We start from the raw sequence: 18,584 nt of genomic DNA, 5'->3' as shown, positions 1-18,584 counted from the left end.
GCTGTAATTAAGACTTTATAATAATAAATAAAATCCCCATAAATTGACTGCCTCTATTTATGTACTGACCCCAGGGTGTCAATTAAGACAACTTGCTTGTGTGTGTGGGTGGAAATGCATCAGATTTTTAAAGACATTCATGGAATGAATAAAAACATTAGGAGGCACTGTGTAATTTCCTTAGATCGTGTCAAGTATTTACAACCCTATAACATTTTTATCAAAATCAAGCCTATTGAAATTCAACTGATTATGAATGTGTGTACCTTTATAAGAGCATAGCAAATTGTAATATAGCCGAGTGAAAGCATGGTAACGCATATGTAAGTATGTATAGAAGTATGTATGTATTAATATTCCAGTATACCATTTGCCACTGTTTTGAGATTGTATATTAATCATGCTGCAGATTTCAGCCATTTTGATAATCACATTGATATTTTGAAGTTGCAGCCAGGAGAGCACAAACAAAAAATGATTATGTAATTTCTCCAGGGTTCTGCTTCTACTCAGTGTTGTATGAGCATGCATTGCCTGATCATAATATTGACCATTTACATGTCAGAAACAAATAGAAAATATCTAGTACAGGCAGGATCAATCAACTGTCATCTGACTGCCCTACATAAAAAAAAAAAGTTTCTAAATAGAGACAATTGATCTGTTCACAAGTACATCGGCTGAATGGACAGTACGTACAAGCAAATAGCTCAACCAGCCTAGTGTAAGCTAATTAGGAAGATCATTCCAGCAGCCAAAGAAATATAAGAGCAGGCTAGGTAATGGTGAGATTGCCAGTCATATTTGCTGCCCCTACATTTTCCTGAATTTAATAATTAATGACTTTTGAAGATCCTCTCAACCCATGTAAGACTGTTTACCAGTAGCAAGGGATCTAAACTTAGATTTAATTCATTTACTATATCGGCATATCCTTTAAAGGTTTTCTACTGACAATATGCATTGCTTGGCCACTTTATAAGGACCGGTCTACCCGATTTGGTAGTGCCCTGAAGTGGGGCATGTTCTCCTGGTATATGCTGGATATAGTGATTCTTTTAGTTTATTACAGCCTCGTTGTGGAGTCCACCCAACAACTTGTACCCTAATAGTTATGGCTACTAGGACGATAATGCACCCATCCAAGGTATGATTTTCTGAGAAAAATAAAACTTTTCATCAGGACAAAACGAGAGGCCACAGTTCAATCACCAGGGATTTGACAAAGGCTACTGCGCCATTAATCTTAAAATGTTTTATTCTTAGACTTGTATTACATGAATCTCAAGACACTTAGAAAATGAACCCGCACTGAAGATGTCAGGTACATGCAGTGAAGATCAGCCATTAAGGATGCTTCAGCCTGTGGACTATTTTTTGGTTCTGCCAGGGTTTAAGAACATAAGAACATAAGAAAGTTTACGATTGTAAGTCGCCCTGGATAAGGGCGTCTGCTAAGAAATAAATAATAATAATAATAATAATAATAACGAGAGGAGGCCATTTAGCCCATCTTGCTCGTTTGGTTGTTAGTAGCTTATTGATCCCAGAATCTCATCAAGCAGCTTCTTGAAGGATCCCAGGGTGTCAGCTTCAACAACATTACTGGGGAGTTGGTTCCAGGCCCTCACAATTCTCTGTGTAAAAAAGTGCCTCGTATTTTCTGTTCTGAATGCCCCTTTATCTAATCTCCATTTATGACCCCTGGTCCTTTTTTCTTTTTTCAAGTCAAAGAAGTCCCCGGGGTTGACATTGTCTATACCTTTTAGGATTTTGAATGTTTGAATCAGATCGCCGCGTAGTCTTCTTTGTTCAAGACTGAATAGATTCAATTCTTTTAGCCTGTCTGCATACGACATGCCTTTTAAACCTGGGATAATTCTGGTTGCTCTTCTTTGCACTCTTTCTACAGCAGCAATATCCTTTTTGTAACAAGGTGACCAGAACTGAACACAATATTCTAGGTGAGGTCTTACTAATTCATTGTAGAGTTTTAACATTACTTCCCTTGATTTAAATTCAACACTTCTCACAATATATCCGAGCATCTTGTTAGCCTTTTTTATAGCTTCCCCACATTGTCTAGATGAAGACATTTCTGAGTCAACATAAACTCCTAGGTCTTTTTCATAGTTCCCTTCTTCAATTTCACTATCTCCCATATGATATTTATAATGCACATTTTTATTGCCCGCATGCAATACTTTACACTTTTCTCTATTAAATTTCATTTGCCATGTGTCTGCCCAATTCTGAATGCTGTCTAGATCATTTTGAGTGGCCTTTGCTGCTTCAACAGTGTTTGCCACTCCTCCTATTTTTGTGTCATCTGCAAATTTAACGAGTTTGCTTATTATACCAGAATCTAAATCATTAATGTAGATTAGGAATAGCAGATGACCTAATTCTGATCCCTGTGGTACACCACTGGTTACCTCACTCCATTTTGAGGTTTCTCCTCTAATCAGTACTTTCTGTTTTCTACCTGTTAACCACTCCCTAATCCATGTGCATGCATTTCCTTGAATCCCTACTGCGTTCAGTTTGAGAATTAATCTTTTATGCAGGACTTTGTCAAAAGCTTTCTGGAAATCTAAATAGACCATGTCGTATGCTTTGCAGTTATCCATTTTCAATGTTGCATCCTCAAAAAAGTCAAGTAGGTTAGTTAGACATGTCAAAGTCAAGTAGGTTAGTTTATTCAAAGTAATACACGAGTATTACAGCATCCCACTGACTTTCCTATAAGGGAAGATTTTACAATGTATTTGAATTTTACATTTAACAAAAGATTTCTTGAAATTGTTTTCTGAAAATATAACAAAAGGTTGACTGTTTTTTTGTTTTGTTTTGTTTTTGTTTTTTTGCCCTTTGGAAATAGCAGGCTGTACTATTAAATTAGCTTGCTGTTTAAGTTTTTCAGTTTCAAGCCTCAGCATAATATGATGTTTTTGAAACACCCCCCACACACATACGGTACAGTACACACTATTCCTTACACACAACCTGTTGAACATAATGATTTATCACAGTCATTACCAGAGCTTATATTACTTTTGGATTATTTCATTTAGCGAGGACAGCAACTTTAATTAGGTCCTAATGACATCAGGAAAAGAAACCCTGACACGGACATAGTTATTTCCCTATTTTGTGCTCATGGTTAGATATAGTGGCTATAACAAAACATTAACAGATATCACTAGCTGTTCTTCTTTACCAGTGCACTACTGGTATGGTAGTGTGCCATGAGGAGGGCCAGGGTAAAAGAAAGTCTCATGCAATTCTTCCTTTGCAAGAATGTAGCTAAGCCTATCAAACGAGATACACTAAGTTTTTTGGCTTCTCCGCAGCACAGCCTAATGTAATGGAGGTGTCTTCAAAATCTCTTCGACACAATTTGGTTTGATTTCTAATCTATTTGAAGTGTTTTAAAACTGCATTCTTCTTCAGATCTGTACCACTTACCCCCTTGTATGTACGCATCGTAGGTATGGTATCCATGTCTGTCCCGTCAGTGCCCCTATAACCTTGACTTTTTGTTTTTACAGCATCCAGTTCTAAAATCATTTTTGTTACAGTTGCAATATGGGGACAATTACCACAACTTGCCATGTATTCTTATAGGTCTCTGTACTTGTGTTTTCTGTAATTGCTGTTATTTGAAATCGTTCTGATCCATTTATCATACTTACAACATGTTTTTACTGGTCTTTACCCAAATAAGCAAATAGTTACTAGAAGGTTTAACTGCTCTTAGTCGAATTTGCTCTTACTTATAATTTACTGTATGCTTTATTTTGCTCTTACTTGAATTGATTTTATTGTACTTTCACTGCTCTTATCTGTATTATGATATTCTGTAATGTGATATTTTATAATGCGATACTTTGTACTGTGATAACTTGTAACATTTGTAAGTTGTCCTGGACAAGGGGGTCTGCTAAGAAATAATTAAACAACTAACTAAATAATAATGTATTCATCTCTTTAACTTCTACTACTTATTTTGCACCCTATCTTTTTTTTCTAAAACACTTTATCAGACTTATTGGTTGCAGCCACCACCAATCAAACATGGCAGGCATGCTGTGTTCCAATCAATACGCTCTGCAACCTCAAGCGAACTCACAGTAATGTAAACTCCTCCCACTGTCTGTCAGCCTCAGCGTTTTTGCTGTGGAGCCATGGCATAATTACATTGCTGACTGTTATAACCCAATAAAGGCATCTCAATTAACTAAGGCTGAGGTGATGCATCGTATTGTTTGACAACTATAGATAGTCAAGCCTGTGCATCATTTTTATGTAAAGGGTTTAAGAAAAGAAAAATTTATTTATTTTTATTAAATTTGGAATCTGCAATTATTTTTTGCATTAAGCGCAGAGCTTCTCTGCTCCCCTCATTCTGACTCACTAAATCTGCATGCGATTGAGCTCATCTTCTCCCCCCTGCCCAGCCCCCTGTGAGTGTTTAATGATGGGATTGGATCTGTGCAGGAGTTAAGAGCGTGCGCTAGAATTACAAATACTGTATTGACCGAGCTACAATGCCTTCCGATGTTTGGCAATTATTTTCTAAAGTAAGACGGCAAGAAAGAAAAGTACAGAAAGTAATGTTTGGGATACTCCGGTAACACAACTAATTTGCGTGACCATTTAATGAGATGCAGAGGTCGCGCTAGTCTTTAAAAATGTGCATTTGTAAAGCATACCATCTCAAAATCTGCATTTTCAACCATAACGTTTTTACATATTGTATCAACATAGTTATATTATTGTTCAGTGCAACTATTTCAGATTAAAGAAGTTAACATGCAAAACAGTACACAGTATAAATAATGGCATAGAAATAGACATAAAGACAAGCTTACCATGAAATGTTTTCTTTTGAAAAAACCCCAATCCCGACGTAAAAATCAGTGTTGTAGAACGTGTACCAACGTCTCTGCGGGTAGCTGTCAACATCATAACTAATTTACAGTTTTGCTGTTTAAAAGTTCTTTTCATTTTCCTTTTAGCACCCAAGTCAAAAATGACTTGTGCTCTTTCCAAATCAAAGTCTTAATAATTCTCAGGAGTTTCCATTGAAATTGTCATTTTTAAGATGATCCTCACGTAAACTAGAGTGTTTGCTGGTCTGCGCTCTGTACAGGTATCGTAATTGCAATTGCTGCAAGTTTTGCGAAAGCAGGAAAGATGTCGGAATAGTTCTCAATAAAATCCCTGCAGGTCTCATCCATGGTCTTAAAACCATGATTTCTGAGCGTGTGTTTTACTTGTCCAAATTCTTGGCTGACAGTCAACAGGTAAGATGCTCCGATTCAGATTAGTGAGTCGCTACCAGGGACGTGCGCAGTACTATATGGGATATATGGGATAATGAGACCTCAGGAAGTAGTGGAACCATTTTTACATGTTTCATTGCATAAAACTACTTCATAATATAAACAAAATTACTGGATAGCGATGAAAAGGGGGAATGTTGTCTTTTACATCTGCATTTTAGAAATGCACTGCTGTTATTGTTTGCATTTTATTTAACTGTCCAATTTAATATGCATAATAGTTTTTAAAGCGTTACTTGCAACGCTTTCATAACTTTGATGAATCGATGCATCCGCTTTTTTGGAGAACGATATATCGATAGTGAAAATTTAGGCATCGCCCCAGCCTTACAATTAACTTCTTTTGTTGTCTCAGATTGTGATGCGATTCCATCTATTTCCATCCCTGTAAGGTATTAAACTTGTCTCAAGTAAAACCTTAAAATCAGGTGACAAAAGTCTATGTATGTGGGTTGTCTTGGTTCATTCCATGACAACAGTAAAAATAATGATGTGCACATGCTCACATTCCCCAGATAAGATAAGCCAGAGGGACTGTACCACATAAATTATGGGGACTCCTTTAAAAAAAGACATGTTCTGCTCTAGATACACAATGCACCAATATCTAAGGGAGATCATTTGTTTGTTGTTTGTGGATATAGGTTTTATAGAAAATCATTCTTCATTCTTTCTCTCCCTGTGATCTCTTGATTTATTTTTCTTTCTCTTTGTTCCTTTTTTCTATCATTTTTGATTAATGTACAGTTTCTTACTACCAATAATTTCCATCACAAGTTGATTTTCAATCGTACAGTACCTGTAAGGGTTCTACTAATTCATTACAAGTGTAAGATTATTAATATTGTTCAGTGAGGCAGAGTTTGGGTAGAGTTGAAGCAACACCAGCTTGAATGAAAAAGGTAAGAATGTGAAGGAGTGAATGTTCAGGTTGAAAATATTTGTATACAAATCAAGAGTTTATCAGATTATAGCCAAATTTTATCCAGAACATCTATAAGAGGCTGGGTGTGTAAAGTAAAGCACAAGTCTTACTCCCTCATACTTAGAGAAACAGCCTAACACAGTTACCACCTCCTCCTTTTCCTGCACTAACATACATCAAAACTAGGCTGCAATTTATGCCTGGGTTCTGAAGTCCTTTCATCTCCAGCCGAGTATATCACAAAAACTGCAATCAACTGTGAATGGACAGGATGATGAGTTATCCAGCTGGGGCTTGGTGATTCTTATAATGCCCGTTAGCTACTGTGTATATCACAAATAACGTGCTCAGTGGCTTTTTAGGGACCTTAACCCTAATTCACTACCATCAGCAAACAGCAACCACTAACGTGTTTCGACAGCAGACAACGATCTGTGCTTACTGCTGCTGTATTTAAAATGGAATCCTGTGGAAAGGTGCACACTGACTTTATAAGCTGCTGTAGGTAAAATTATAAACTATGTCAGCACATTTTAACCATCATGGAAGCAGTCTGTTTAAAGACAACGATTCCTGTCTCTATTTTCTGAAAGCGTAGTAAGGATAGTGTGTGAAATACAAACAGGAGTGCTGCAGATTAACCTGAATCTGAAACCCATCTTTAGCAAAATCAGTCTGGTAATCACAGCTCATCCGACAAAGCCACCACTGGCAGCCGCCGCTGATAAGATGGTCTCCAGGACTAAATAAGCAATCCTGCACTGCATTAAATAATCTGTCATAAAATAAATGACAGGTAGGAGGCAGTCAGATAGATAGATTGGTTCATGCCTAAAAACATGAATATTTCATTGTTCTACACAAGCTTCCTTAACAGTTTTAAGGGATTGCGTTTTTTCCTTCATGTTTCAAAGCAATTACTATCTAAAGTTCACAAATACTACAAGAAACATTTTTGCAAAGATTACAATTTAGGTAATTGTATACAGATTTCACAAATGGTAATTCAATTTACATCAAAACTAGCTTACAAAGAGTGTGCGTCAGCCACCTGCCAGTTGGTAAAATTGAATCCTAAAAAAATTAGATATGGAAAAAAATATATTTATATTTTTTAAGGGAAAGAAACAAATCAAACAGACCCATTAATACTGGTTACTAATAAACACTGGTTACCTGACAAAAGTGCAGGTTCTGTTTCTCAAACGTATTACATTTTCATGTGTTTAGCTGGTAATATTTTTTACATCTTAAAACGATCTCCTGGTTGTTAGGAAAATCACTTCCACCACCATTATACGACTCGCATTCTACTCACATTGCACTCTATAATAGTGCAATAAAGGCACATCTAATCGGCTTTAATACAGCTGTGAGCCAAGCCTTATTAGTCTCTATTAGCAATAGTGCTACAAAGGAGTGTGTTAGAATCTGTAATGCAAGTGAGCCGGAACACTGTTCCTGGACTTATCTTTAGACTGGAATTAATTTCACTCACTTCACCCCATCGTGAAACAGAAGGAATGCAATATCTTATGAAGACGCCCCACCTCAAATCGAATACATTACTACACAAGGTTCTCTGCTCTTTATTCCGACCATATTTTGCATTGAAAGAAAAACATGACCAAAACTATGAAAAAAAGAAAATGTATATAGGACTACCTACAGTAAGCTTAGGGCTATCTAGTATGCAGCTGATGTTGGTGGAAGCTATTCCATATGAAAGCAATAGCACACTCCAGGGTGTTACTCCTTTCTTACTTGTACTTCCATTTTAAAACATGACATTCTGTACTAATAGAAAAGAATATGCCTGATAGTACACAGCTTAGCGTGGAGTGTAAAGTTTATGGTATTAGTTTGTTAGCTACAATCACTTTAACTCTACAAATACAACTTTAAGAGGAACTTTTCCTTGCAAAAGATGACAATGTGCTAATTGCAAACACACAAACAACCATACAGATATTACCTGTTCTAAATCATCTGTCAACATTTCCAGACATTCCACTTGCACTGTAAAGAGAGTTGTGAACTACAGTACACAGAAACACAAAAAGACATCTGACTGACCATTTGGTAAAACACTAAAGCATTAAGATATAGTCCATCTTATCGTCTATAACATTTGATTTGAGCATAAGGACATCCTATCCCATTTCTCCTACTGTACATGGAGCACAGCCTACAGTATATGTTGTTTCTTACTCGTTAGACGAAAACAAATTGTGTAATTTTCCATTAGAAAAAAAAACAAGCATTGCAGACTTTCCAGGAACAAAAGCTTGTCATTTTCTTTTGCTTCAAACACCTAAAATAACATATTACTTACTGACTGAGTAGGAGTTGCATGACATAATGTATACAATTAGGTGCTGTTCAAAGCACATCCTATACATATTTAAGCAAAACAAACAAACAAACAAAAACAGCAACTTACAATTCTTACCCCCCCTCAAACTACACGAGAGAAGCAAATCTCTGTTTACAGAATGTCCCTTTTACTAGATGTCTTGTCCTAGCCCTTGTCTTGTCCTAGCCCTTCTCATGAGTAGCTTATAAGTTCAAATTAAATTTGGGTACATGCCAGAAAGACACTTTTGCTTGTGGGCTCCTTTCAGAATTGGTGTAATTTACACATTAGTTACTGTATTGTTTGTCTTCAAAGAAAGTAGAAATAAACCTGACACATGTAGAAACATACATTCACAACCATGACACCAGTACATAAAAAAGAATGAACATGAATGGCTGCTTAGTGCGCATCGTTGAAAAGGACAGATTCTGCTTCTGCGTTGAGATGACATAAAAGACCACCCATCTGTTTCCTGCCTCCTTTGAACACACCAGTGAACTATTTCTTTTACCAAGATTTCTCACAAATATGTCTGAATAAAGAAAATGCATTCTATCTGCAAAAGAAAACCAAAACACCAGGTGCCATATGGTTTACTGCTCATGCAAGCGCATTTACAACTCAGTTTCCAGGCCTATAAGAGTGCAAACTAGACGTATACTTGAATACAGGTAATTCAATGAGAATAATAAACAACCTGGAGACATCATTAGTTCAAGTCACTGTGTCGGCTTGCACCATGTGAGGAATGGCATGTAAATTATTACTTTTATTGCCAATGATAAAACCGGGGCATTGTGTACAACCCTTATAACAACTGAAAAGCTATGTGAAAGTACAGGCAAATCACAAATACAGCACGGATGTTAATGTAGTTATAGCGTTGCAGAACCAATGGTTATGGTAAAGCACAGTAAATGTGTAGTATTACTGTGGTAAACTGCAAAATGACTGGGCAAACATGAAAAAGGGTTTTAAATAAATTTAAAAAAAATACTAGCTAACGTAGCTGTTCTTGACTGAAGTTGCAGGAAAGATGAATCAAGATAACTAACTTCCTTATTTAACTCAAAGTGAGCTGTTTGGTTTCTCTCATCACTGTGTACTGTTATGACTTACAACAGTAATAACTGCAGTACATTTGTAGCTCTATAGCAATATTAAATACTGAATTTGAAGGAAAAACAGAGGTAAAAAAAACATTTTTTTCTCTTCTGCTGTGAGGGAATGTTTATATGGATGGAACATAGTGCAAAGGAAAGTGAAGGGAATTCATAACTGCAGAAGTTGAATTTGTTCATACAATCTGCATTTCATATTGGCAGTGCAATTAAAGGGTACATTAGCTCCAAATGCACTCAATATGGGATCTACAGGACCAAGAACCACTCAGAATGACTGAAAGAAAATCGTAAAATAAGGGATGGGAATTTAAAAAAACAATCAATAAAAACGGCACTTGAAGATATTTATACTTGAAATAAATGACCGGGGTTTCTTTGGGGAAGGAACGTGTTTACGCACGCACAGACATGCACAAAGAGAGTTCAAAATGAGTTCAAATGGCACCCGGTGGAATATATTTCATTATTATATTTAAATTTTTTTTTTTATTATTCTGTTGGTGGTATAATACCACTGGCAGTACAATTCCAAGTAATAAAATCTGGTGACATGACAGTGGTAATCTGAGACATCAAAGGCACCGCTATTGTTTACACAAGAGAAGCAATATTATACATTAAATTGCACTAATAAACACAGGAAAAACAAAACACAAAAAGTAGAATAAAAAATGTGGTTGTTTTTTGAGAACAGTTTAAGTTGTGGAAAATAAGATGGACACTGGTTTCTAGTTAAAGTGTCTCCTTTAGTAGTATCCTGCCAATAATACTGTATCAATTTATTTATTTATTTATTTATTTTTTAAGTCCTCAGTTAGTGACATCGGAAACAACTAAACAACCACCCTTATCTTTTTGCAAAGCAAGGTGTGTGTCTGAATATTGGCGTCTCAGCTTCTGGGGTCTATACAGAACCTGGCCTCCCATCAGTGATTTATCAAGGTGTCAGTTTGGGTTATGAGATTAATTTCAGCCGCACAATTATGAGATTATAGAGGTATCTGGGTAGGGCTAATAAAGCAAGCAGGCACCAGCGCACATTGTACTGGAACTGAAATTGTGGAGTTGGTAAAATCACTTCATCAGTTGGCCCGATGAATCAAATGCACACGACCCCAGACGTTCACAGGCTAGATCTGTTGGCCGCTTACACAAAGGGCCTTGCTCATCCACCTGAATGCAACAATAATTAGTGTTACAAAGCAAAGACACGGATGAAAGAAATCAAAGACACAGAATATGCTTACTGTAGGTAAATATAAGGTCAAACGTAGTAGCCATATAAAAACATATATTTTCAAATGGACCAGTGAAAAATTCTGAAATACAAAGAATTGTTACATAATGAAAGAAAAAAACAGACTCTGGTATTTTATTAAAAATTGTAAAAATGTTTTTTATTTACATTACAGTACATCGGGAAGCTTTGTGGGCAGCCATGTAGAGAAGGTCTTCTGATTCATGAATCGTGTTGCGACAGCCACCTTGAGAAGGTCTCAAGCAGGTCTTGTTTATGGGTTTGGAATAAGTCATCACTGAATCAGGAAGTACTGTATAAAACCAACCGATATAAAACCAACTACTCTATAACTGCTGTCCATCCCTAATAAGAAGAACTTTAGTTGACCTTTTTAAATGTAGACTCCAATATGAACTGTATCTTTTCCCTTTTTGTTGTTAGTTAATATGCTGGTACTAAACACTCATGCTGCTACCTTTAAAGAAAGCTTTCTTTTTTCATTAATTGTGTTTATATTAAGGGTACGACTTGGATTCAGGGACGACTGAAGAATGCCGATCACAACACCACAGTAAAATGATGTACAGTTTTGAAAAGGGGTGCAAGGCTTACTACCTTTAGGTACGGTAAACCAATAAATAGATCAGGTCTGCTTTCTTTCCGGAAAAAGGTACAGAAGTACACTGACTCACAGGGAAACAAATACTGCGGACAGACCCATTATAATTATGCAAATACGCTCGTCAAATGATATAACAATCTTTCAAAACAATTCCCCAAAAAAGCTGTCTCAAAATGCTTTATGAGTTCAACAGTGCAGCAGAAAGAAGGTTATACGGTAATTCAGCATGAATGCTCAGTTCTCATAACCAGACTAAATAGGTCTCTTGGAAAGCCAACACAACAAAGACAAACACACACACGCACGCACACACATTCTGAGCCTGGTAATCTTGGTTTTCGTTATCTGTTAGTAAACCTCTCAGTGTTCAATCATGTACTGTAAGTAAATATTTTCTCAACTGAAAAATGAATGACTTCCATGTTGAACCATCTGTCTTCCTAATGTTATTATTTCAGGCAACTTAGACTAGTATCATCAAGGCAGAGTAATGTATGCTATGCTCATGGGTTTTTGTTGTGGCTGTTTGGTATCTTGCAACTGTCTTTCTTTCTTTCTCGTCGTGATAGACATTCCTGTATGTGTACTTTTTACCACCCCCTCATTCAGTGCTCCAGTGCTGTGACACCCAGCAAATCGGTAGGTGTGTTCAAGCTAGGTCAATATACCAAAGGCTTGGGGCTTACCAATGATAGCACACGTTCCTGGATGACATGTTCCTAGAATGAACTACAGCGTCCAATACACTTGCTAGGAGACAGCTGTGCGCATTGAGCGTCTTATCCATTTTGCATAGCATAAACAACACATTATACCAAACGATGGCTAGAAGTAAAGGAAAAGCAAAATAAAGTGTTCATATACACATTTTCAATCATTTACTCAAGTTGTTAGTTAAATGTTGTTTTATCGCAGGGGTCCTGCGATAAAACAACCCAGGTTACCAAGAAGGTTTCCGACGTCTCCTTATGAGGGTTAAATATTTGAAGATATCTTCAAATATTCTGAGATATCTGGAAATGATTTAGAGATATCTTAAAATATTAAGAGATATCTATAAATGAATTTGAGATATCTCTAAATGATAATTTGGCTTGCCATATGGCACATCACTAATTTTGATAAATTGACTTAAGAATTTCATATCTCTCTAAAAATCAACAGCCGTTACCATTTGTATTCCCAAAGTGCTAAAACGGCCAGGGTGTACACCAGAAAATCATAGCACTAAACTGAATACATCATTCTGACAGACAAAATGTTTTTCTTAAAAGGATTTGTTGTCTTTTTAAAATCATGTTCTAATTTAAGTCCTGTAATTCTAATAATAACAACAGAATTGTTTTCTAAAAAGTTGAACAGACGGTATAGATGCGAGCTACTTTACGTAGGCATATTAAAATGTTTAGTTATCACATACATTTACTTAGGAAGTCCAGTTGTGTTCAATGTCACTGAATTCTACAGCTCTCCCCCAAGCCCCTCCATAAATAAATAATATATCACTTGTAGATTTTCACTCATGAATGAAAAAAAAGATGTCCTCCAGTTATGGATACTTTCAATATCTTCTAACAGAATGCCCCTGACAAGTTCCATCACATACAGATGTGTAAACCCTAAAGTGTAATGGGCATACCAACACCTCCACTTTATCCATGGTGCAGGGGATGTTCATCCCAAGCATAAACAAAGACAACTGCTTACTAATGAGGTGCTGATGAACTATAAATGTGTATGAGCTCAGGAGACCAGGGTTAGACTTCAGTTTCAAACTCATTTGTAATAACAACCGCAGACAGAATCATATATAACCACATGAATGTGAGTAGTTCAAATCAGCAAGCAAAAAGTATCATATTAGTGCAGACTGACTGAGGATGCAACTGTAATTTCCCATTATGCACAGCAACGTGCAAGCCTGGCATACCTGCTACTTTTCCCCTGTAGTTGCACATTATACACAGGCCTTTACTGTATGTGGTCTTGTGCAAACCCCCTGCAATGTGCTGTTCAATAAATGGTATAAAATTAGGTTTCAGCTGCATTCGAGATATACTGTAAGGCTGAATAAAACAAGTATGCACACAGCTGTTGTTTCCAAAAGGACAGCTTCTTCATGTTTGTGTGTTAATATTTTTGTGTATATGACCAAGGTAACCAGGATCTACAGTAATTTGCATAGCTAGAGAGACTAAATGCAATCAAACATATATTTACATAATTTAACATTGTATTTAAATAGATTGATCTAAAAGAAAAGCTGTATGAAGAACTTGCGCTAATACATTATATTAACTGTACTGCAGTTAGAATGTGTTTCAATCAAATTGATTTTATGAGCTGAACTGGACCTCTCCATCCGGCAGAGGGAGCGCGTGAGAGGAGTTTAAACAGAAGCACTGTATCAATATACATACTGTAAAGTCCAGACAATTCTAGCACTGAAAGTGTAAACCTTTATTTTGTAGATCTGTTACTGTAGTAAGTATTCACTAACAAGATCCGCATTACCCTTGGGTTATGTTTTACGTCGATTAGGAGAGGGTTATCTAACCTTTATTTATTAAATAAACCAATTCACGTTACCCCAGCTAATGTTCCCATTTTTATAGCGGGATCAATCTAGAAGAAGGCTCTTTGTTCTAGATTATATTAAAATCGAATTAAATAATGAATGACCACGTTGTTCAAGAAAGCTAAATGACTTACAGTATGCTACAACATTCATTGTTAAATCACTGTATTATTTTAAGGCGTAGAAACTGTTAATGATTATGTACTGTCGTTTTTTTCTGTTTTTGAACAACCAATATGACCTTATTAACTGAACAACTTAAGATCATTCCTATTTATTCCCGCTATATCTATTACGTGTTTTTCAAAGTCTAATCAGTTTCACAATAATGATCTAATAATATTGGGGCTAAAACACTTCCTCGATGCTGCCACCGATAATGTTCACAGGTCAGTTTCACTCTCTGTATTACCCTTTCACTTGCTAAAATGACACAAAATAAGACAAGAGACACAGATTTGTTTTAAGTTCGGATATATTCACGTGAACTGAAATTTAAAAAATGACAATAGAAGAAATACAAACATATTTTAGTAAGGGGTTGTGTATTCGCCTAAACTCACCGATTACTCATGTGCTGTGGTGTTGTTTTACAATACAGTAGGCTAATACTAAATATAATTTCAAATAATGTTCAATTCCGATTTTACTTTTCGATCTCATTTTTAGAATTGACAAAAGAAACATGCTAGATCTTGACATTTTTGCTGTTTAAATCCACATTGTTTTAGGCAATCACAAAAATAGTGCCGCTGGTTTAGCACGACAATTTTTTTTGTCAGAGATTTAGAAAATAGATAAACATGTCCTGTATTCAACTGTAAAATTACAAACATCAACATTTGAATTAATAAATGATTATAAAAAAGCTTAACTCAACAAGATACAGTCAGTAGGCTGCAGTACAAAGCAGTCGATAAGCTCTAATAAAAAAGGGGGTTTGGGATAATGAAAGAAGTGCTGTTCAAGATTCTTACCTTCGTACACGGGGGCCATCGGTGCAAGGTCTTCTGTTATTCATGGCAAAAAAATAACGAGAGATGTCAGCTCAAAACTCAATAAAAATCTGCCATCTTAAACCCCACTGACTGTCAGAGCTGCTGTCTCCTGCATCACTACAGCCCAGTTCATTAGGAGAGAATATATTCGCTATACACATCCACCGTTCTGGTATGGGGACGGATCTGCAGGAGAAACACAGCAGATTGGTTTATTCAATTTAACCCCGCCGATCTTTGAGTTTTGTTGTTTGTTTGTTTGTTTTTTGGCTCAAAACTTGAGCCAAATTGTAGGTCTCCTTCAGCTAGCCACCATGTCTGGAGTCCCTGCAAAAGTTGCAATGGAGAAGCAGAGGGAGTTACAAGATAATCAAATACCTATTGGATGGATTGGAGCTCAAGATAAAATAACTTGCGGTAATTCTCATGAGACGATTTTGAAAACTTTTAAAAGTAAAAGTCCCAGTATCAGATGCAAATAACTTCTGTTTCATATTCGTAAATGAATGAGTAAATGAAATAGAAATACAAAATATTACATACATGCATGCATACTAGTTTTGTAAGAGATTTTATCTACTTTTTAAAAAAACATATGCAATATTTTATCAATACTGATTAGCTAGAATGTGATTTATAATAAAAGCGGCTAAATATAAAGCTATTTGTTAATCTCCTGAACATCACCCCTGCTCAAATTAACACTATATTATAATCCTAGGCCAAATTGTGGGCCTATCTCAGAAATGTACGTTGACCAATGCACCTGCATGTCCACTTTCAACAACTATTTATTCACCCAGCACAGGACAGTTCTGTCTGACTAAAGAAATGCCTCAACACGTGTCTCGTTTGGAAATGAGTTGTGTTGTTTTTTTGTTTACTTATTTTTTTTTACTTTTCAGTTTTTGCTTATTTATTTTATGTGTTTGTGTTTGTTTGTTTTATTGTTTTTTCACCCACTTTGTTTTAAATTGAACTGTTATGTGACCCATGCTTTAAACACTTGCTTATTGAGATATCAGATTGTGGTGGCATCATTGCATAGTTTTGAATGATAAAGTGAAACTTTTATGGGACTCACTATGATTCTTTATTGAAACTAAATCAAAGTTTAAGTTAGGATAAGAAGAAAATATTTTTATATATTCCTCAGCATTTATCTTATTTGGTCAACATTCTGTAGCACGTTGTGTTTTGTGAGTGTATTTGTGTTATAAACATGTTATTAAGGCATTAAAGAAAACGCATGCTATGCACCTGGCAGCGACTTTTAAAAGGTGCCACATAACAAAAGAAACAGCAACTGTAATAGCAATAACTGAGTTTTACGTGTAATGCAGTGTTTGCAATAAATAATTGCACAAATATTTATATATGTGTGTGTGTGTGTTTTGCCTGTCAGCAATGTAATATTCCTGCTTAACTGTTTTACATCTTGTAAATTTGATTGCTATAGCTAGCAATCAAATTTTGCTGGAGCTAACATACAATTCTTAGAGTATCCTCTCATATCAAAATCCACGAAGTCGGTATAGACTGCAAGTTTCAGTAGCTTATTTTCCATTGCCAATGAATGGAGTTTGTTTTTCCTTAGACAGTGTGTTATGTTGTTAAGGTAGTTTGCATGGAAGTGGAAGGCATGACTATCTGCAGTTGGGTTTTTCTGAGAACAAATGGAAGAGACAGAAAACACAGGAAGAAGGAGGTCACAAAATTATGTTAAACACGCTTTGTTTTGTGGTGAAACAACATAATGATTATATTGTTCTTTTGTGTGTTTGTTATACCATGCAGATCAACAATATGTCTACCTAGAATATAGGGTAATTCATAATACACCAAGTCATTTTGTTTCAAATTTACAAGTAATTCCAAATTACACTATTAACATGCAGGGTTTTTTTGTCTTTTTTTATATGTAGCATTACGTCATTAATTATAGTAGGTACCAATGAATATGTTTTAAAAAAAAGATTTTGGACACAACCTTTTGTACACAATATATTATAGTTTGGTATATATATATATGAGCACATATATAAGAGCTCTTATAACCAAATATTTTAAGTTTAACTGTTAGTCGTAATAGCTCTCACACTTAATTATTTAATTTTTAATTAAAGACAGTTGCAAGATAGCAAGATTAATAAAAACTTAATTTTTATTTTCTGTCATTTGAATTTTCTCTTACTATCATTTTATTGTATTTTATAACTGCTATTATCTGTAATGTTATACTTTGTTGTGTGATACTTTGTGATGTGATACTTTGTAATGTGATACTTTGTGATGTGATACTTTGCAATCTATTGACATTATACATTGTTTTATTCAAATAGTATCATACAGTATTTGGTAATGTTACATATTAAGTATTACAATATCATATGAATCCGTATATCCTTATTTGACTTGGGTACAGTATGTTTAAAATGCAAACAGCAAGTAAACATAATCATATATACATACATACATGTATGCATGCATAAACGAATTGGGGTCATTATTGGGTTCTATAGTGGAAATACAATACAGTAAATACCCACAAAAATTGATTTAAATGTCACCAACCGAGACCAAGTAGCCGCTCTTTTGTGTATGACACATATTTTGCTACAGTATCTTATTCAGATAGATACTGTATATACCATAAATACAATAATATACTGTACAGTAATTATACTAGGTGAATGATTCTGTCGGTGATTGTTCAGGACTGAGTTATAAGAACCCTATGACGTCAACGTATTTTTTACAGAATGAACTGGGGCGGAATCCGATTACACACACTCACACAGATGTGAGTAATCTTCCACTTACTAACAACCTGGAAAACACTGAGATTGCTATTCTTCAGAAAGGGATAGCAGAACATTACAAAAATCCACGCGCAAAAATTTATAGAAACGGGGAAACAGTTGCTTATTTTTAATCTAGAACATCAATTGTAAAAAAGTTCGAAAGTTTAATGACATGGGAATATTAACGATAACGGAACATTGTGTCAGCATGTATCACAGAATGGTACAAATTATTTAAAATGCATGTATAAGAGCGTTATTATTTTTCCAGGATTAGAAACTATAAATATGTCCAGTTTCATATAATGGAAGCTATTCTACGGCGTCCTCGAATAATTCCATGTTTTAACTTAAACTTTGTTAAACAAACAAAAAGTACATTCAGTAAACCCTTTCTTTTAGTCAAGACACACCAAGGTAGAAAACCACACAGAGGATCTAAAAATACAGCATCTTCATAACTGACAAGCATTGCAAGAACCAACGACAAAGCAGTATCTATTAAGCACTCGAGTAGTTTGGTTCTAAAATGATGTAAAAAAAAAAAAAAAAAAAAAAAGGATGGAATTTCTCATTCCAGTAAAAT

General features: G+C 35.5%; 1 protein-coding gene across 4 annotated transcripts in view; it reads right to left on the bottom strand.

Moving 5' to 3' along the window:
• LOC117414644 (homeodomain-interacting protein kinase 2-like) overlaps positions 1-15,665 on the bottom strand; it is an 81,044-nt gene extending 65,379 nt beyond the window's left edge. For 2 of the 4 annotated variants that reach the window (XM_034024403.3, XM_034024404.3), the window contains exon 1: positions 15,174-15,665. In XM_034024403.3, coding sequence (XP_033880294.2) covers positions 15,174-15,192 — 19 coding nt within the window. In that variant the 5' untranslated portion in view covers positions 15,193-15,665. The remainder of the gene's footprint in view (positions 1-15,173) is intronic. The other 2 variants (XM_034024401.3, XM_034024402.3) reach the window with 1 other exon arrangement.
• Positions 15,666-18,584: the final 2,919 nt, after the last annotated feature.

This window comes from Acipenser ruthenus, chromosome 7 (genome assembly GCF_902713425.1).
Source record: "Acipenser ruthenus chromosome 7, fAciRut3.2 maternal haplotype, whole genome shotgun sequence".
Classification (NCBI taxonomy): domain Eukaryota; kingdom Metazoa; phylum Chordata; class Actinopteri; order Acipenseriformes; family Acipenseridae; genus Acipenser; species Acipenser ruthenus.
This window is presented reverse-complemented; position numbering and strand designations above follow the sequence as displayed.